Source organism: Erpetoichthys calabaricus, chromosome 14, assembly GCF_900747795.2.
Source record: "Erpetoichthys calabaricus chromosome 14, fErpCal1.3, whole genome shotgun sequence".
Taxonomy (NCBI): Eukaryota; Metazoa; Chordata; class Cladistia; order Polypteriformes; family Polypteridae; genus Erpetoichthys; species Erpetoichthys calabaricus.
Window position 1 is genome coordinate 3,765,756 of NC_041407.2, and position 22,476 is coordinate 3,788,231.

General features: G+C 40.7%; 1 protein-coding gene across 1 annotated transcript in view; it reads right to left on the reverse strand.

Moving 5' to 3' along the window:
* LOC114664410 (protein shisa-6) overlaps window positions 1-22,476 on the reverse strand; it is a 202,627-nt gene that overhangs the window by 119,606 nt on the left and 60,545 nt on the right. Inside the window, 1 exon segment of the mRNA XM_051936223.1 lies at window positions 18,050-18,151. Coding sequence (XP_051792183.1) covers window positions 18,050-18,151 — 102 coding nt within the window.

Consider the following 22,476-nt stretch of genomic DNA (forward strand, 5'->3'; position numbering starts at 1 on the left):
CAGCCAGTGCGCTCTGCTATTCTGCGATGTGCTCAACCAGTAACATCTGTTCGAGAGGCCCAAAAAATTAACAAGCTAATAAAAAGGCAGGTAGCTATGGTACACAGTAGCGGAGAAGAGAATGAAGAGAAGCAACTGGTGGTCATTATGAATAACGCTGCACACACCAACATTGAGGATTTTTAGCCAACAGATTATTCATCAAAAGGAAACTTAACTGGGGGGTGTCCTTATCATCTATGGCAATTTGGCATTATAGTGCCTCACTGGGACTGCTCTCTTATTAACCATGTCAGAAATTTTTTCTTCTTTATTTTAATTCTTGTGTGTACTTGAGGGGGTGGTTGTTTGTGTTTGTTATATTTCTGTTTTGATCTTCTGTAAAAGCTAAATTTCCCCTTGGGATGAATAAAGTGCTGTCTGTCTACAACACAGATCTATACTTGCTGTGGCTCTACCACCTTGCCTAAACTCCGCTGTCCTCCTTTTCCAGTTGTGCAGCGTTCAGGGCCAAAATGTGTGGGGAAAGCAAAAAACAAAGTTGGTTAAGCAAAATCTACTGGAGCCATTTTATGAAAAACCAATAAGCTTCTACCATGTATCAGTGCACATAACTGTATCAAGTTTAATTTGGAGAGAGATTTCTTCATTAAACAATACTTTCCCAAATACTGGGAATATATACAGGTATGTGTATGTAGTCACACACGTAACCCTGGGGACTCTCGCACGAGTTGAGCATGAGGGGAAACATGGTGGAAGAGAAGGGGTGGAACACCTCCACTAATGGGGTTTCCACTTCCTCCAGAATGAAGGGAAAGGCACTGGAAGATGAGTGACATCACCTCAGAGACCAGCATCACTAGCCCGCCTCTTCCACCCACCACAGTACTTAAACTACCACCCAATCGTAAGTTGTGTTCACACCTAGATCTGCTCCTCTGAAGGAATATATTTAATATCAACGACGGGGACGTCACTCTGTTTGCATTTGTCTTTATTTTTCATCAGGACGTTAAACGGGGTGCCTAATGCTTTATCTTTGTGCTTTCTATTTTGTTACACTCCGTCTCTCTGCCGTATCTGTCAATCTCTATATAAAAATAACATGAACACACATACACATACAACTATAACACATGCAGGGAATGTTACGCGTACATTTTGAGGACACTTTTTGAGTTACGGTGACGTTGTTGAAAAATGATTTAATTGTAAATGCTGATAAATCCTCAGGCAGAAGTTAATAACCCAAGGCGGCTTCTTCATGGATGAAAGTTTTACTTTATAAATGCAGAAAAGAAAAAAATCTCAAATTCATTTAGTTACGGTTTAGAATTTTCATTTGTGTGTTTTGCTGAACTTGAACCAAATGATCGAGTAAAATGTTATTTATTAGGGATAAATGCATAATTCAATCAGTTATTAAAATGAATCTATCCACCTATTCAGCCATATCATGAAACTGCATTTTCACTACTGGGGCTGCTGAGAACTTGAGAGCTGGAATCCATCCTTGCAACAAAATGAGATGTAACATGGAAACCTGGAGTCCTGGACAGGAAGGGCAGTTTGAAGTCACCAATTAACCTGTCCAGCATTTCTCTGGGCTGTGGGAGGTAACCAGAGCAGCAGTGAAATCATCACATAAACACAATGGACCTATACACATACTGAGCAGAGAGTGACAGGGCCAGTGTTTATACCCTGCTGGTATGAGGAACTACTGAAAAATCACTGCTTCACTGGGTTGACTTCAAAAAAGTCCATTTTCTAAACTAGCAATCTAATTCAAGGCCTTGGGGAGCCAATGCCTATTCTTGCAGTAATGGGTGCAAGGCAGGAACCAATGCTGTGGTATGTCAAAGTGTCTGTAACCTTTATTTAGTGCCCTTTACAGCACTTACCATCCCAATGGCATGACACAACACAGAATCAAACAGACAGACTCATGTCTACAATACAAATAACACTATTACAGTTCTCTGCATTAAGAACAGGACAGGGTTCGGTGTTAGCTGCGGCCTTTCCTTTCGCCTTTCTTTCTGCACACCATATATAAGTATCTATCTATCTATCTATCTATCTAGTTGGCTCCTTATAAGAACATCTATTGCTATGTAAAACCTGCTACACAGCAGTCACATGGTGGGGGAATTCAGAAGGTTACGCCGCTCGAGTATTGTGTTAGTTCACCTATGACTGCCACCATTTACAGTTCCTCTGGCATCCAGTGGATTTACAAATGTAATATTGTGTTTTTGTTCTTGAACATCTTCCTGATCGTCTCTTTACCTGTTTTGATTTAGTCTTCTTGTGTCGGACTTCCTTCCTAATATCTGATTTTTTTTTTTTCATGAAATCAGCTTTATTTTACCGGCTTTTTGTCCTGCCTGTTTCTGTGTTGGCTTTACTAGATCTGCTGTTTGATCCACAGTCTGGGTTTGAGGTGCCAGTAGCGCTTTACAATGTGGCACACTGCACTGCAGGATTGCTTGTGCAGCTTGGGCTCCCAACTCTGCAGGCACTTTTCGGATGGTAAGCACCAGACACATTACAGAGTTACAATTTTTGCAAATGACAGGGCATTCAATTCTTTAGAAATGATAATTTCCACTTGAGGGAGAAAAGCAAAGTGAAATACTGATGTTTACAACTGACTATCCTACCATAATTCTGAAATGAGGCCTGTGGTTTGTGGTCCTGCTGTACAGATACAGTGCCCTGGGTTTAGATCCTGGGCCCAGAAGTTGTCTGTTTTGAGTTTACACATCCTTGCCCTGGGCGTTTTCCCTTTTGGTAATCCAGTTGGGCTAAACAGTATCTCTAAAACAGGTCCTGTGTAATGTGGGTGTGAGCTTGAGAGGACCCTACAAAGGACTGGTGTCTGTTTCAGGGCTGGTTCCTACCTTGCGCTCTGGGTTGCAGGAAGGCTTTGGCCCCCAAGTCCCACAGTTGGACTAAGCAGGCTTCAGAATGTTATTGTTATTTTGAAAGTAATCATCAGTTGGCCATGTCCAGTTAAAACTAGTTGTGCCATGGGAGCTTCTCAAAAGGCTTCATTCACACACATCTCTTCACTTGGTTCTACCTCTAATGACAATATATATTAATTTAGTTGATATTATCCAAAGTGACATCCAAACAACATTAGCACTGTTTCCATAGTTTTACAATATGAGCACTGGCTGCGGAGGGATCTCCAAAGTTGATCTTTATGCCTCTGCTTCCTATATCCGCCTCCCTTTCATCAGTACCAGAAGGCAATAGCCTACTTTCTTTATGTGCCATGCTCTATTATTGACAATTTGTGTGAATATAAAATACTAGCCGACGCCCGCCGGTGTAAGAATAGGAACGGAAAACGGTGAGAAAGGAATTCAGAAATCAAGAAGAAATAAATACTTCTTGAAAGACGCAGTGTGCGTGTAGAATTTCCGGCCAAGCAGGATTACATGTGAAAGTGATAAATAAATCAGGCTTTCCAAATTTACGTACTGTGGCATCCTGATAGTTTTGTTGCATGTATCTTGGATTTCCTGGAAATGTGGACGGTAATATGATCATTTTTCCTACACGTATGTGGTTATTTTCAGCGTTTGCTTGCAGTGCGTCTGATAGTTTGACGAGCAGATCTTGTTGATGTAATCTGAGATGGTTGAGACGCGTGCCCTCTGTTTTAACATACGCATCTACGACGTACTGTTGGAATAGTTTGCCACTGGAGTGAAAAATACTAAATGTATTCATCATTGCTAATATGTACGCATAAAATTGGCATTAAATAAGCCTTATTCGCTTGTCGGTTCTTTTATTGGGAACATGTTGTAAATCTGTGTGCCAGCCAATGTCTCCGTAAGGGAATAAAAGTGGGTAAACCATAGGATCGCAATTCATATTGAGCGTGGAAATCTGTTTACAGGAGTTGCCTATGGGATAGATGCAAAGGTCCCTTTCGGCAGGCGTTTCGCCATCTCCAACGAAAATCACTGCAACATCGGTGTGACATGTCGGGGCATTGTATCGTCGTAAATCCTGCCTAGGGTTTTCCTTGAAAACCAATTCATACAGATGCTGTTGGATTGGACTGAACGATTTCATGCATGTGTTTGTATGATTTAGCGAAGGGGTTGATGGTTCTGAGCATGCAATCTAGCTGGAGAAGTACATTTTCGCTGCATGCAGAATTTGCTTTATTTTGTAATCGTACTTCAGTAGCTTGCGCTGTGTCAAAAACATACAACTGTCCATATCCTGGAGAGGTAGAAGTGTTAGCGTATAGTGGAGAGATTTGGTAATATATTTGCCCGTGTATTTTAAAACAGTATAGTCCATGGCCAGGAGCTTGAGTTTTCTGTGCATCCATGGAAGCAAACGCTAGAGAAGAGTTGTATTCTTGAATGTGTTCATGATCATTATTCACTTCTGATGTTTGCTGTGTAAGAAGCTGTTGTAAAGACACTGGTGGGTCCTGCAAAGGTGGTAAAGCTACTTTACCGTTGTGGCAGCACCTCAAGTACTTCTTGGATGTATTACGCTCAGCAGAACAGTATAGTGCGTGACATGGAAGAGGACGAATAGGAATCGAGAAATGCCGTGTCGGCTGCGTGTGGGCGGGACCGGTTTTGAAGTGGAAGCAGGACGAACCAGAAGAGAAATATATAAGAGATCGCACAGTCAAATTTATTTTTGGAGGAAAGTGTTAAAAAAAAAATAAAATATGCTTTACTGACACATCTAAATATTAGAAAAAAAGACCTCTATTCAAAAAATAAAATCAGCAGTGCCAGCACAGGGCACCAGGGTTTCTTTGAATCCCTCTGTGTTAGCGACAGCCTTCGCTCAACTCCTTTGCAATGAGGTTCATAATGAGAACCCAGATTTTATTTTATTTTAAATTAGCCATCTCACTCTGGCCCACTTCTGCCTTTATTTTTTCCCTTTCCCTCCCCTTACGCCAAAGTGTTGAAGCAGATCAAGGCCACGTCTCAACAGGGAGGCTGCAGTCGGGATGCAGTTATGATATTCCTGAATATTAAACACAAAACGACAGCAGTAAACAAGACACAGAATCGCTCGCCCTGCTTAGCCTTCTGGACTTAAATGACATGGACGGCTCCAGTAGCAGCGATCACCTGCTGTGGCCTTCGGGGTGGGGGTGGGGGGCATGTTCCTGATCTGTATAGATGTGCGCCTCTGGACCAGATTTGTAAAAGTTATACAAAAGCAGAGAGGTTAATCGCTCAAGTGACTTCCGAGCAGAGATGGTCTTCTCCCAAGAATGACCACTTATTGTGAAGAGGCGTGCCAATTTAAATACCCTAAGTGGTGACCTCCGCCATTCATTTCCAGGGTGGCATGGTGAGACAGTGAACAGGAATCAGCATCCCAATCCCATCAGCATCTCCATTTTGTTCCTGCACTCCAAAGATTATAAATTGCCTTGAATGTGCCCAACAACCAACTGCCAAGCCCATCTGGTTACGACCTACAGCCAGAAAAAAAGGCTACAAGAAAACAGATGAATGGGTGATGCCAAGTGATGGGATACCAACATCGTCAAGGCTTCTACATGACAATCACCTGATGAACGTTCTGTTTACTTCTTTTCCTTTATTGGTGTATTTTAACAGGCTTTAGCTTATGAGGGAGGATGACAAATGTTACTGTTGCGTGAGTTGTGGACAACTGCGCATTCTGGATTTTTGTCATTTCCTACCACTACAAGGAGGAAGCAGAAGAATATAGAGTTTTTTCTTTGTTGGACATGTTTTTAAATTTGATTTGATTCGAAAGATCAGTTGGGAGTAACATCATCCAAGAGGACCTCAGATGGTGAATCATCCTAAATGCTTTCACTCCATGATAATCCAGGGTTTTCAATAGCCAGATATAAGAAGTTCTTCATGACGGGAAGGGGTCTGAAGAAGAGTAAGAGAGATCCAAATGTATTTGTGTGATCGCTACGTTTGTCAGACCACGCATCCTGACCACATTTTCAAAAGGGAGTCAATAAGAAAATGTTTACATGGGTGATGAGGACAACAGCAAACTGGTGAGGCCTTTAATGCAGAGCGATGTTTGGAGGAACGACTGGTGCAACAAATGACTTTTGATCTTGAGTTAATCTCGTGTTTCTTATGTTGGAGAATCTCAGGGTCTTTTCTTGTCTACTGCAGTGAATATAATTAATTTTGATTACTGCTGGGGAAGTTTTGTCATGGAGGGGGAAGAGGACACTAAGTGGTAATTGTGCTGTTCAGTTTTCTTTATATGCAGTTTTTGTTTTTGTGGGTACATAAAAGGAAATGGCCAAAAAGGGCCATTTTTGTACCCAACTACTATTATGAATTTGATTTTAACATCCCTATGAATATCTGCATATTAAATTTTGTTTAGACAGTCACTAGGGTGAAAGTGAGAGAACAAAGCAGGACAAGGATTTGACCTACCTGCTCAAACAGTTTCTTAAATATACTTACCTCCGTTAAGATGAGAGATCTTACGAGACTTATAGGTTACCTGGTAATGTAATTAGGGTGTGTTACAACATGGTGATTACCCATCACAGAACTTTCACCTTAGCTGGAATTGGAACAGAGTTTGTCTTGTCTAAAACTGGCTGGCACACTGCAAGAGTATGGCGGCCTTGTGACCCCAGGGCAAGAATTTGTAAGAATATAAAGGCTGTAGATTCTGTACTGATCTGAGGTCTATCACCACCATTTCTAACACAACTATCCGAACACAAGGAGTTGCGGTCCTCCAAAACTGCATCTTAAAACCATAATTATCCACTTCATGGCTAAAGAAAGAGACACTTTGCCAAAATGCTTGCAAATACTGTTTAATAAATACAATATGGCCATCAGGCAGCATCCAGTTGATGTTCAATTAAATTTGAGAGAGGACGAAAAGTGACTGACCTGCTATTCTCTTCCTCCTCCTCCTCATATAATTCTACCTTCAGTGCCAGGGATCTGTGTATAGCACATGGAGCCTCTGAAATCTGTCTGCCATTGCTTGGCTGTTAGATGCCAGGATAGTGAAATCTCACACATTCTGCTCTCTCCTTCCAAGCAGGAGAGGGTCTGCTGACCCAACAGATAAGCTAAAAAGATGTCTTTTGTTCATTTCCATTATGTAAGACCCCACATTACTGGTCTGTTTCAGCTAGAAAGAGTGACTATAAAACTCTGTAGAGTGGAAATAAAGATCAACAGTTCACTCCTCAAGCTGAGCACCACTGCCTCCCTGGAGGAGCAGGCCGAGAAGTGCAGGTTCTTCTTTCACCAAACATGAATACCAGACCAATTATTGTCAATCCCATGAGTCACCTCATTGTGGATCACAAAACGAGGTTTGGAATCATTTCTTATTTGTGTTCCCCTAGCTCTGTACCTCTTTTCATGAATACTGGACTGCTATTTATGATACAACCATGTGATTTTGGCACTTCTGTTGAGTACACATAGGAAGAAAAAAAAACAAAACAAACAAGCACAAATTACAAATATTAGGGCTAAAGAATAAATACAATGAGCTTCCAAAGATTATTTTAAATCATGTATCGGTAGATACAACCATTATGTGGTCTTAAAATGAGCAGAACACGCAGAACATGATATGACCTCCTCAAACCTGCATCACCATACCTTTAAGCGTCATTAGAGGAATATTCCACGTAAGCATTATATATTTTTATTTAAATCTTATGTTTCCATGCAGGACAAGAGAAAAATGTTTATGATAAAACAGAATCCAATGGTAACCAATGCGGTGCAATGCTGTGCCAGCAAATTAAAAACAGGACTCTTGACCTCAAGTTAAAAGCACAGCATTATGGGAATGTCCTTGCTGGTTATGATGTATACTAATTTTTCCGAAAGTAGCTATTAATAATATTTTAGCAAAAAAAATGCATGCGTTTTTCTTGTTTTGAGCACGTCTTCTTATATAATACGCTACTGTGGTTGTCAGTTTGTCTGTCCAGGATTTTAAATCACCTGTAGCTCTCAGATCGATTGACCTGAAATTACTATCTACTATCCGCTTTCAGGGTGATGATTGACCTCCAAGGTTATTCCTCTTTTTATTTTATTTTACTGTAGAATCAACCAGCAGGGCGGCCGTGCGGCACACGCGCCTTTCTCATCCCTACCACCTTCGCAGTCACTTCCCCTCCCTCTTTGCATCTTAAATCATTCTTGAGGCAGATTGAAGACTTAAGTGCCAGCTTAAGTGAAAAATGAAGGAAAACGTACTAGGCGATTGCAACACAAACACTGACTTAATCGGTTTTAACGTGAAAAGATGATGCCGACGACAGAAGAGAAGAAGCGGGCTGCTAGGGTGGAGAAAAGAGCAGCAGCTCAGGAAGCAGCAGGCGCATCAACATCTGAGCAAATGAATGATAAACGTACAGAGTCTGAAAACTAGTCAAGTGTATTCACTGCACGATAACTGCTACTGGTGACTGGATAACTGACATGTAGATTACATCACACGAGTATGGTAAGAATATTTTTCCATGGATGTTTCTCACATCATGGTCACCATTGGGTTCTATAGGATCATAAACTTTTGTCTTTTTTTCTGCATGAAAACATGAGATTAGTTTCTCAGCCATCATCACAAAGTACATGGGGTAAGTAACATTTAAGCATCACATTTCTTGGTGGAGTGTTTCACTCTTTCTAACATCTGTTTTTTCTGTAATGTGGGGTACTTTGACTGCCACCTGATTATTAAGAGGGCACCATGTCCATTCAGTGGCTGGTGACAGAGGTGAGAAATAACACAGAAAGAGACTAAACCAGGATTCTGGATCTGTGAATGAGAGTGCTAGCCCCCTGACCACCATGACACTCTAGATTCTCAAACCAGTTCTCTGTATACCAACATAACCAAGTGCAAGTCATAAACCAAAACTAGGTGTGTTGCGTCTGTCCACCATCCTGTGTACTGTTGATATGCTTTACATTTGTTATTCTCACAAGTGCAGAAACATGCTGCAGCAATAGCAACACAATAGGCACAAAATACTAAACAGAACAAAATGACAAGAAATGCGTATATAATGGGGCGGCACGGTGGCGCAGTGGTAGCGCTGCTGCCTCGCAGTAAGGAGACCTGGGTTCGCTTCCCGGGTCCTCCCTGCGTGGGTTTCCTCCGGGTGCTCCGGTTTCCTCCCACAGTCCAAAGACATGCAGGTTAGGTGCATTGACGATCCTAAATTGTCCCTAGTGTGTGGGCTGGTGCCCTGTGCAGGCTGGGACTGGCTCCAGCAGACCCTCGTGACCCTGTGTTAGGATATAGCGGGTTGGACAATGACTGACTGCGTATATAAAATTTGAAATGTTCCACACAATTGACTACATAAAAAAATAAAACACGCATCAGACAGAATCGGCATCAATGAAACAGTAAAACTGAATTACTAATGCAAACCTAAGCCCAGGTGCCTGAAGCTGTACGACACTGTGCAGCCCTAATCAATTGTAAGATCAGCGGACACAAGTACTTATTGAAAAGAAATAAAAATGAAGATGCAGTTTACCAGTATTGAACTTTAAAGCCAGAATGACAGATTAGGGAATGTTTTTACTTTACACCTGATGCACAAGAGCAAGCAGACATTGCGCATCCTGAGTAGGACATGAAAGAAGATTGCACCTGCGGGATCGATGCCCAACTCCTGGCGTTCTGCAGTATCGTAACAAGTCTGAGAACACAATTACACTCAAGTGTTGACTTTGACTGCAAAAGTATTAGCTCTGGGGGATGCTGCAAAGCTCTGGATGGAAATAAAAAAAAGACCTGCAGAGATAAAACACAGCAGCCAAATCCTCAGGTCACATTTCTCTCTGTACCCACCAACCTCCTGCCTGCCCAAACGCATCTCCCAATCACATAAACGAGACTAAAAGGTATAAGCGAAGAAGCACGTCTGCAACGTCACCATTTACATCCCCATCTGTTCTACTAGCGTTGTGCAAATTAATCAATCTCCGGGAGCCTGTCTGGAATCATGGCGATCATTCGGGCCTCCAACACACAAAACAATCCACATTAAATAATCCATAGGGACCAAACCTTTAAAACTGTATTACATTAGTCACAGCAGTGCATCACGGTGAATAATTCATGAACCAATAATGGATTTCCCAAGAATGAATTGGTGTCGTGCGTTTACTGGTTATTTGTGGACTAAACTCACCAATTCAGCAGAGTGGCCTATGACACTGCTGTCCTCACCACACAGCCCTCCGCTTTTAATTGCATCCTCAAAGAATTTCAGGCTCTCTTCCAGTCTCGTTCTCTGACAGCTTTCCAGAAGAATTCAAATTGATGGCTTTTTGCATATTTTGATTAAAGCAAGCGACTGACAACGGAGAGGAAGAACACATTATGAAATATTAAATGCCACAATATGGCTGTGTAATGAACAGGCGAGAAGCGAAAACCACACGCCTCCAAGCAAAACAGAATTAGAATTTTTGTAAATCCAGGTGTTTTTTTTTGTTTTTTTTTATATTTTTAAGTAACATATTAGCAGCATGATGGCACAGTGGTTAGCGCTGCTGCTGCCTCACTGAGAGAGGACACTGGGCTTATATTCCATGTCTAGTAGCTGTCTGCATGGAATTTGTCAATTCTGTGTGGTGCTCTGGTTTTCCTCCCACATCGCATAGACATGATGTTAGGCAGACCACCAATTCTAAACTAGCCCTGTACGCGAGGGAGTAGGCCCGGAGATGGACTGCCATACTGTCACACGTGTGGCTTCATGTGCAGGTCCAGCGTTATAGTGCTGAATGTCAGCCCCTGCCACCATTAACTGGGTCCCACGCTGGTCTCAGCTGTTGTGTAAAATGCTGTATGATGCACTATAATACAGGACATCACACTAGTCTACTGATTCAGAGTCCTGGTTGCAGTTCATGTGGAGTCTGGATGTTATCCACGTGTCTACATGGGTTTTCCTCCAGTTATTCAGGCTTAAGAATGTAAGCATATAACAAATGTCGGCTCTTACAATTGTTCACGTTGTAATCCTCTTCAGGTAGATTCATTATTTTTCCTATTGTTTTTAAGTAAAGACTTCCATATCTACACCTGCTCTTGTATTTGACAGAGGTGTTTTTTTTTTTTTTTTGTTTTTTTTTTACCACAAACAAAGCACACATGTCCCCCTACTTATCCTCTGCACCAACCACTCCATGAGAGCTTGTGGAAAGACATCACTGCACACAGGCACATCTGACCCTATCCTTACACTACCAGGCTGATGTGACTTTGAAAGTTTATTGGGGTCTACGGTGTGTACATACACCCTGTGACATTCCCAAACACCAGAGATACAATATTAATATCATTCTCCTGGAGGCATTCCCTGACTTGGGCCACAAAATGGGGAATGATCAAATTGCATGCTTTGACGCATGTGACCTCTGGTGACATTCCTGCTTAAAGCCAGACAACAGTCACCACCATTTCTAGGGTTGACATATGGATCATATTAACATGGGATACACTCAAGAATATTACTGAGCCTAACTAACATGACACTGAAGAATCTCCCCTTTAATCCTTCCCAGCACAGGCTGATTTCTAGGCAAATGACTTACTGAAGTCCCCCAAACCCACCAAGTCTCTCCCTAGTTCAGAGCTCTTCCAGGTCTGAGACACAAGACATACAAGTGCTGTCCACAGGGGCCTTTCTGTTCAAGTTGTAACCCTGGAGTCTCCTTTGTGGCGATGAGCACCATTCTTAATAATCATACATTTTATTTATATAGCGCCTTTCCCATGCTCAAGGCACTTACAGAATATAAGAAAGAACGTCAGGATATACAGTATATAGCATTGTACAAACCAGATAAATAGATAAAGAAGATTATGACAGTGAATTCAGAGAAAAAGAAACAAAAAAAAAATTCTTGTGACATTCCTGGACAGTACGGATTTGTGCAGGGCAGCATATTGAATACTAGCTGTCCCCCACAGCTTCGCCCGCATATTAGTGAAACAGGACAGTGAGGAGCTCCCCGCCCGGCTCTCTACTCCTGATGTCACTCTTCCCCCTCCCCTTGGCCCATAGCCTCTGTCTCGGATTAGTGCAAATATATGGGTCCTGAAAGCGAATTATGATTCTTAGCGCAATGAGAGAAGTCGCAAAATCAACTAGAATGTTCAAGCAAATTATAGAAAAAAACAGATCTAATTCCGTTAAGTAGTTCTCTCGTGAAAAGTGGACAGATATACAAACGGGTCTAAAAATCTATAAGAAATTTTGCACTTGGACCGCGAAATTTTTAAAACCATTTCTGAGGGAGCACCTATGGGCCAAGGGCAACCTACATTCCAAATTTCAAGTCCCAAGCCCTCATGGTTCGGGAGATTTCATGACGAGTGAGTCAGTGGTATTTGGCTTTTATATTATATATATATATATATATATATATATATATATATTAGAACATTCACCAAAGGTGATAACAAACATGAAATGAATGTCAGACTAGGCAGACAACAGAGCAAGTGGGTCTCCCTTCTCACACCCAGCACCAAATGTGGTAGGTGGCCTGCCAATTCTTTTTCCAGACCACGAATGAAGAATGAAAAACTGCCCCCCAGGAATGACCAGGAGGTTCAGTGACTGCATATGGAATTGCAGCAGTGATTGGATTTCAAGGTGGACCCTGTCAGCTCTTGAGAAGGATGCTAGAAAACACTATAAAAGTAAATACAAAATGTGAGTGTGAACACACAGAAAAGAACATCACCCCAGCTCAGTGCTCACTTCACCTGTCTGCGATAAGTTTTTAAGAATTAGGCCATAAATTCCATGTGACAGTTTGGTCAGCAGTTCTTACTGAAAGGTGCTATATGAACTTTTATTTAAACGTAGAATGCGACTGCACTCTGTCATGAAGTCAGATGAGACATTTCTATCTCACCACACTACCCAAGGTCAGGTGCCATTATATTTAGGGATTACACATGATAACATAACAGAAAGATCTTTGGAGAGAATCAGCTGTTTCCTAATTATATGCAGTCATCCTAACCTGAATTCTAAAAATGGGACAAAGCGTTAATATAGAATCAGGCAATATATTGCGGTGGGACATACTCCACTGGGAACAGGTCTCAATTCGACTGCAAATAACAGGTTTGCAGTTTTGGAAGTGAGCCATTAAAGGCCTATGGAATGTGGAGCAACATCATCTTTCAGATTGAAAGTACAAGTGAAGAAGCACTTTGGGTTGATATTCAGTTTTAAAGGCACAATGGTTACTGGTCCCGACGTAAAGGGCACAAAAGTCTATTCTGGCATCTAGTACAAGGTAGGTGCCAACACTGGATGGGGGCACCAGTTCATTATAGGACACACATACACACACTTTCTCCCTCTCCCTGTCATACAAGGCCATTTATATTCTCCAATAAACTAAACATACAAGTCTTTGTGACGCAGGGCCAAACCAAAGTGCCCAAAGAATCCTACAGGGACACACAGAGAATGAATATAAATTCACACAGGCGGTGACAAGACAGCAAATTAAACCTGTCTCCTTGAGCTGGGAAGGCTCTACAGTATATACAACACATGAATCAATCAACCAGTCTTACTGATTGACAGGTTTCTTTGTATTCCTTTTAGTTTGATTTTTAGCATTAATTGTGAATTGTAAAGAAAATCATGTTATCGTGTGGAGCAGAGACACATTAAAGTTAATTTGCCTGTTCCTGCCTTGAAGGTAATGGGAATGCTTTTATTTTACAGCCTGTTTTACTTTATTCATAGGTTGGTAGTGCTAACTATACCGGAGTTTCCCTCCGGGTTGTTTCCAGCAGATTTCAGGCACTGACTGGGGGTGTCAAACAAGGGCTAAGAATCACATCAGCCGAGGAGTTTTGTGCTTTCTCTTAAAAAATAGGACTTGTATCATGGGGTCTGAGAATGGTGACGAGCGGCAGGTTGGTCAAAGGTTCACAACATCACCGTTGTCACATGTACAGAGTAGAGTGAAATTCTTACTTGCAAGTGCTAACCAACACACCTTGCTGCCACTCACCAGCACCACGATTAGCCAGTAGAACAAAGCTGCTCTTGAACAATTCTGTCTTCTGTATCTAAAATAAGTTCCTTACTTCTAAAACATGCAAGTAACTTCAATGCACTTTGTTCATGTGACAATATTAGAACTACAATGGGGTTAAGTTAAGAGATGTGTCAGCATGTGTTTGCAAACGAAAGAAGTTTAAAGGTGATTTCTGTGCTGAAAAATGAGGGACATAAGAAGCACCACGTTTTGGCTTTAAAGCCATCATCAGGTGTGCGATGAAATGTGGTGTCTCATATCCTTTTCAGCACGGACTGAATATACTAGCTGCTACTAAAGCAACAGAAGTATAAGTTAAAATAAATAAATAATCAAATAAATAAACTTCATTACTTCATTATCTCCCAACTTTAAAAAGAAATTAAAAAAAAAAAAAAAAAAAATGGATCATGTGATCCCCCCTGCCCTCATCCACACAAAGTAAATTTGCTTTTAGTGCCCTCGACATATTGAAGGAGGCTGAGCAGGATCATTCGCCTCCTTTCACGGAACTGCGCAGCTGCTAAAGCTTGGAGTTCTGATGCTCTGATGTGAAAATTGACTGAGCTGCTGCGCGTCGGCTACACCTCATCAATCCTTGTTCTTGCATGGATTGATCAATGACAGTCCTGTCATAAAGCAAAATAAAACCAAATCAGCAAAGCTATTTGTTTCATCAAATATTCCTCCTTATACTCTATATGCAGCAGGCCTGCCCATTTGTCTGGAGAAGAAAAGAACGCATCGCTACAGCTGGCCAACCTTGAAATGGCGCACGTCTTTCTGAGAGCAGTGTAGCCTGATATTAATTCCTGGTTTAATGGTTTTATTTTCTGCCATCCTTTTTTTTTTTTTAAAAAAAAAAAGGAAAAAAAAAACCAGGATATGACAAATGAATCAAGAAGATTTCACCCAAACCACTTCTCTCATACCAAAGCAAATAGAAAAAAAAAGGAGCAAAAATTCATGAAGACAGCAAGAATACAAATTTGAAGAAGGAAGCACTCTGATACCGCTCACCCTCTCCATTCAGATGTTCACTACATCCCACTCATCCATAATCCCTACAGTGCCATATAGTAGCTGCAATTAGCAGGCCAGTCTAGATGGAAATTAAAAAAGAAAAAAGTGCCAATTTCCATTTGAGACGGCTGCCCGGACATTAAGGATATTGTCAGGGTTGGAAAATGATTCATTTTATAGTCCTTACAGCTGTGAGCTCTAAATGAATGGTGTTCATTCTAGCAGTGGATGGCTCCAGGTGGACTCATTCAATTGGAGACCAGCAGTGGAAGCTCACCTGTTCAGGGGAATTCTACCTGGAGGCCAAAAGGAGATGTTAGGAGTGCTTTCAAATAATAAAAAATATATGAGCTATGAAGGAAATCAGGAAGCCGTAGAAGGACAGAAAGTGAGGAGGATGAAGGTACTGAATGGCACACTCTGACTGACCACTAAAAAGGACATCGCTAGTAAAACTTGTTTTTCATCTGTGGCTGAGCTTCCAGTGAACTGACAAGCTGACCACTCGGACCAACGTACAGTTTTATGTACATGCCGGGTGGCGGGCAACTCCAGGATAAACAGTGAGGAGTCGCAGCTCAGAGCTCTCGCACAAAAGAAAGAAAAATAAAAAAGGGAAAGGGCAAAACTAAGGCAGCGCGGGAGAAACAAAAGCCATGAGCAACAAGGATTAACTATTTTAATACACAATCAACCAACATCTGTCCTGTCATCAGCGCCAATATTACGGCTGAGAATTAAGTTGAGGGCCACAAGGCCACTGCATGTCAAGAATGAGGCTCAGCCCTTCCTTTTGTCCGCTGGCTCCTCTCATCTGTGTCTTTTATGGTCACAAGATAAGAAGGGGGGTGGGGGGTTTAATGGGGGTTTTGGATGGTGCTGTTGCTTGAGCGTCATGTAAGTTTACTTGCAACAGTCTTCACCTAGAACTCTCACTGCACTTTTATTGTTTTCTGTGCATTTTGGGATATTTTGCTTTGGTTTTATTCCTTTAGTGTTGTATGGTAGTTTTGGTTTTGATAGCTAGCTCTTAGCTCTTGGTATGTTTGATGGACTCGGTTTGTGTTAATGACCATTTTCTGTCCAGATCTCTGTTCATTTTTAATTGTTGTTGGATTATGGACTTACTAAAACAACTCGATTTACTCCCAATATGTCACACCTGCATCCATGTCGGCTTACCTGCATCTGCACATCCGCAATGTCACCACACACCAGACTCTTGCAGGAATGCACGTTTTTACAAAATCACAACTTGACAAAACCACAGAATCCCACAAAGGGGCACACTGGGAATGAATTTATTAAGGGTGACAACAAACCTTGGCACCAGGGTTTCTAATCCATGTGGGTTTGAATATCATTTTCGTGACCAAAATGCAGAAAAACTACTCCAATATATTCAATTACACTCTGAAGAAAATGCATATAGAAGAAGATATCGAAAATTGACAATTTTACTCACATTGTTATTCATAATCTTAAAAAGCAGTCCATTTGATTGACTTGAGGATAATTAAAAAACAAAAGCACATGAAGGAATAAAGCTTTAGCAAGGCCTGTAATGTTCATCTCTGCTGGGTCTTTGTTTGGTCAGTTTAGCTGTGACTTAAATCAGCTACTGTATTTGGGAGAGAATAGTCTTGCCTGAAAATGAATTTAGTTTAGCTCACCTTTAAGGACCTTCAAATCTCAACTTGATGTTATATTTGAGAATCAAGGTGAATTAGCTGGGCTGAATGGCCTGTTCTTATTAAAATTGTTCTAATTGTGACTGTGAGGTTGACACATTCTGCTTTCACTTTTATTAGATGTGTTTGCATATACTGCAATAAGCACCTACTGCAATCGCCATGTGTCTGCCGGCCTGTCCGTCCACATGAAACAACCGAGTTTCCAGTGGACTGACTTTGTTGAATTTTGTAACACTATCCCCAGCCACATTTCCGTATGAATGTCACTGTTATTACAATTTACACTTAAGCTCCTGTTTTGATGATCCTAGTACTTCTCTTAAATCGCTAAACATTAATCACTTTGCAGAAAGGGGAGGCATGCAGTTTGCTATCTGCAGCACATTTTCAAACAGAGCCAAGGCAGATCACAACACACTGCTGATCACTTGCCCAAGACCCATCCTCTTCTGATACATAATTAGAAATGTTAAACAGGTGAAAATCTCTCAAAAAATTGTGACTTCAATTAAATCCCTCATTTCGAGTAGCTTGAATTATGAGGGTATTTAAGTACCTGAACATGGTCTTAGTATATATATATATATATATATATATATATATATATATATATATATATATATATATATATATATATATATATATATATATACACATATATAAAAAAAATTTTATTAGAAAAAAGAAGAAGAGTAGGTAGGACACAGCAAGGAACAAGTTACTGAATATACACATGGTGTAGATGAGGGACTGGTAATGCAAATATTGTCTAAGTATTAACTATAGCTTCACTTCCTATCATAGCATTTAAACGGATATATTTCAGAGGGATAACAAAGGCACATTCAGAAAGCCACAACCTCTCCAGCCACAGCTCACCTATATAAAAATCACAGAACATGTCAACTAACAATAAAAGGACCAGAATCTCACCCCTCTCAAACAGGCTGCTGTCCAATCACAAAATTCAGACCATCCAAACGTAACATATGAAAGTGCCATCTGAGGCACCACACCACATCTCACATCCAAGCCATCCCGACATGACACGGAGACTATGTGCAGACAATGCAGGGACTCATGGTAAACTTCAGAAGCACTTCAGGAAAACTTTTTGGCTCTAATGTGGTACCATGCAATCTTGGATTGTGACCTCTATACATTCTAGAGCACGAATCAGACACTCCCTGATGTGAATAAGAAGAAAAGCTTCAACAGTACCTTTCACCTGCCCACGTCCCAACGTCACAAATCCAGAGGAAATGAAGTTATGTAGATCGGGCCCTCCACCTCCACTCCGAAAGCTGTCCTTCCCATAATGACCTGAAGAGATATGACAAAAATAAATAATCATTCGACAGATAGATGTGAAAGGCACTATATACTAGACAGACAAATGTGAAAGGCACTATATACTGCACAGACAGACAGACAGACAGATGTGAAAGGCAATATGTAATAGATAGAGAGACCTGAAATGCACTATATAATAGCTATATAAACAGACAGACAGATAAATACAAGGTAGGTGGCAGTAGGAGAAGTGATGATAATCACATCATTAATTAATGCAGCAATAAAATAAAAAATGTAACACATAAATGCAATGTAAAATATGCTAAGTGCAAATGTCTTAAGAATGTTCGTTGTGCTTGTATCACATTCAAAAAGAACAGAAAGCGGAGCACCAAATGCACAAAAGCGCTGACTGAGAGCGGTTAAGCTGGAAAGCATGTCGAGAAGCCCATCTTGATCAAGACACAGGTGATTATTCTGAGGCACTCTATCCCTCTGGGATCCCAATTCTTATAAATCTCACAAGAACAAAAGAATAAACTATGACTTCAGAAAACTTTCAAAACTGAATCAGCACAAACTTTCCAACAGTCCTCCTCAAAAACTGCAGTATGAACTGTAACTTCCCCTCAGTGGTACATTTAAAGCTTTGTTCCTCTTAACCTTATGGGAGGCACTATGTGATGCAGATTTCAACCTGCCCTGCATGCTTCACATTTTATGTGTGTAGAAGGATTTCCTGCAGTGCCTTCTCAATTCCTCCCCATCCTTCTAAAATCAACTCTTTGACTTTGGAGGTCCCATCTCAGAAAGCAATCATCTGTATCGTGAAGCAGCAGAGATTAATCTTAATTTCACTTCGATACTTTTCCTAATCAGAAAGCAAAATAGTTTGAAATACTCTGTTCAAGGAAGTCTAAAGAAATGCTGATACTAAGAGAGAAAGAGAGACAAGCGAATGCTAAACTATAATATTTTTTGTCCAAGTTTCAGTTAACTTCAGCAGCAGCACGCTTGTCTTGCAGGGTGCCTCACACCGAGTATCCTTTCATAAGATCCGATGAGTCACGTAGGCTTCCCATTTCGATTAGCTCTGGTATAAATGGTGGTGTTTGCTGTTGAGATAAGATGGGGAAATTTTCAGCTGCATGTGGTCAACATTGATTTTCTGTTTAAAGATAAATGTTTGTAATATCCTTCAGTGATCCCCCTCCATTTCTGTAGTAATTTAAACTGGAAGAGATTAATCACACTACCCGGGCACTTTTGGAGGAAGAGGGAAATGGTATTTCATATCTGAGTCACAGCTATCCCTTAAGCTCACTATATGGAGTCTGTCTTCCCTAGAGAGGTAAAAACCATGAGGGGCACAGCAACTATGTTTGTTCTGAAAAAAAAAAAAAAAAAAAAAAAAAGCACTACAACATGTGTAGGAACAATGTGCACGCCTTTCAAAATGTAAATATCCTCCTCCTGTAAATATCAACTTTCAAACAGAACATTCATAGACAGACAGATAGAGAGACAGATGTGAAAGGCACTATATGATAGAGAGATAGATAGATATGAAAGGCACTATATAATGATAGACAGACAGACAATTTATTTTTTCCTGGGGTGATATTAGGCTTTCTAAAGAAATTCAAAAAAAAAAAAAAAAATTAAACAAATAAATAAATGTTATAACAAACAAAAATCAACCGGAGATACTAAAAAGAAAGAAAGCTTCTGACTTGGCTAGAGATAAAAAGAGCAGTCCGAGTCACAGCGAGGCATTATAAAGGCGTATTGCCGTAGGTATAAAGGAGCCCCAGAAGTTCATGGAGTCGGGTTGTTTCCTCCCACCTTCCTGATATTGTTGCTGGGGTAGATCCGGCTCCCTGCAACTATGAGCTGGATTAAGTGAATTCAGGAAATGGATGGATTTACATAATTCTCTAAACAAGAAGAATATGAATAAAATAGACAACATACCCCATGGACAGGCCATTTTGGCAGGGAATTTTAGAACATAAGTGGGCATGTTATTTTAAAGATTTATTAAAGATGCAAAATAACTTGTCACGGGATCGGTTGATAATGGAGTCATGACAACTTCTAAAATGCTACACAAACAAGACTCCCTGACCACTCTGTCACTTGTGTGGTCATTTTCCACCATAAATGCAAAGGAAAACAAATAGCAGCATTAACATTTAATATTAATTGCCCTAATGCAGGTTTAACAATAATATGACTTTACATCATCATCGTCGTCTTCTTCTTCTTCTTCTTCAAGTACACCAACTACCTTAAAGCTTAAGGAGAAAAACATAGGAGTGTGCACTGCAGTCTACTGCTTTCGGTCAGCTCAAGCTTTTATTTGAGAAAGTTAGAGCCTTAAATCACAGCAGCCTCAAAGCAAAATCCATTACACTGATATCCATTGGCTGCAGTATGCAATGTTTCCATTTAAAACCTCTAAGAAACACATTAAAGTCTTAACAGTATATGTTCATTTCATTTGTTCCGAAAACCAAACTATTTAACTAAGGCCAAAAATATTAAAACTTGTTGCATTGTGCATATTAACAAAATGTAGAGGGATATTATATAATAAATATCAAAATCAGTACTAGAAGAAATAACACAGGAAAGAGCAATTATTAGCGCTGGCATCTCGATACAATCCTAGATTATATGATGGTCCACATGTTGCTCTACTGCACAATCCAGAAAGTGGCATTGCATAGAACACCACCCCATAATAATAAGACTTGTAGTGTGCGTGGTGTGTGTATATAAAGCTTCACTCAAACTCCATCCCACACTATTTAATATTCATTTGTCCAAATCAGGGTTGCCTAACCCAGCAGCTACAGACAATGAGGTATGAACAGCCCTGAAGAGGAGACCAGGTCATAGGAGATTTCTCCAAACGGCAGATGAAAACATACAGATTTATTCCATTCACAGAAGAAATACAATTATATAAACTTTCAGACATTTCAGGATGGCATATACCTATCTTTTTTTTTTGTTTGCACAAACTGATTGCAAACCTACTAGAAAATGTCAGAAAAGTTCAGATATTGAAGATGGACTCAAAAGGTAGCACAGCTCATATTTGATCTCTTCACATCCACAGATGCAGCAGCTTATTAGATCTCTAACTTGTATTACAGCTCGACTTGGGCAAGAGTGTGAAACATTGTCATCAAACAGCTCATGCGCCCAGAAACATCGCTGATGATGTGTTCAAGTACATTACAAGACATACTTTGAAAAGGTGCCCCTGTCCGAGTTTATTATTTACTTATTTGGCCGAGGCCCTCATCCAAGGCAATTTACATTTGAGAAACAATTGGCTCCATTTCTTTTATTTGTCCAATTGCAGCACAGGCAGGCGAAGCAACCTACTCATGGTCACACACTGTCAGTAGCAGGATTTGAACTAACAAGCTCCAAGTCTGAAGTCTAAAATCCAAAGCCTTTAACAACTAAACCACAATGGCTACTCAATTACCTGCCTGTTATTATAAGAGTACATTTTACTTCTATAGCACCTCTCCCATGCTCAGTACAGTTATGAGACACAGAGAACACGGCAGCCCAGTGAGCATCATGGGGTTAAACTCTGTCTCGTCTGTCGGCATGGAAGCTGCATGTTCTCCCCATGTCTTTCACGGGGTTCTCCAGTCTACCTCCTGCATCACTAAAGATGTGCATGTTGGGTTAACAGTCAATTGTAAACTGGCCTCTGTGTGTATGTTTGGGTATCTAATGATGGCACTGAACCTGATGTTGCCAGGATATTTTAGGACAGTGGTTATCAGAGTTAAAACGGACCGTCTTTTTGACAAAGTCAAAGGTATGGAGGACCACCAATGGCTAACAGCCAGGCATTACCATAAAATAATTACATTCTTTGTTTCTGCATATACTTATGTGAAAAGTAACCCAAGGTGCATGGAAGAAGAACTTCTACAAAAACTCAACTTGTGTGTTAGTAGGCTTGAACAGGGCTGTTTATCGATAAGCACCTCCTTAATTTAAGTGCCTGTTCTATCGGTGCAGAGACAGAAAGACCAGAAAAAACTCAACACAAACTGTCAGACTTGTCCTACTCCTCTGCCTCTTTTGGAAATTGCTGGCTAACTCTTGTATTGTTACTCTATGAGCCATCAGGTTTTGTTGGAGTACAGGATTGGAACAGGAAGGAGTAACACAGAAGAAGAAAAAAAAATGTTATTGACTGCAAGAAAATCAGACACAGCACTCAGTGGTCAGAGTCTTACAGCAGCTTCACACGGCCTTATCTGTAAGAAAGTTCTTCTAGGAAAGATGAGTAGGTCAGCCCATGGACCACCTGG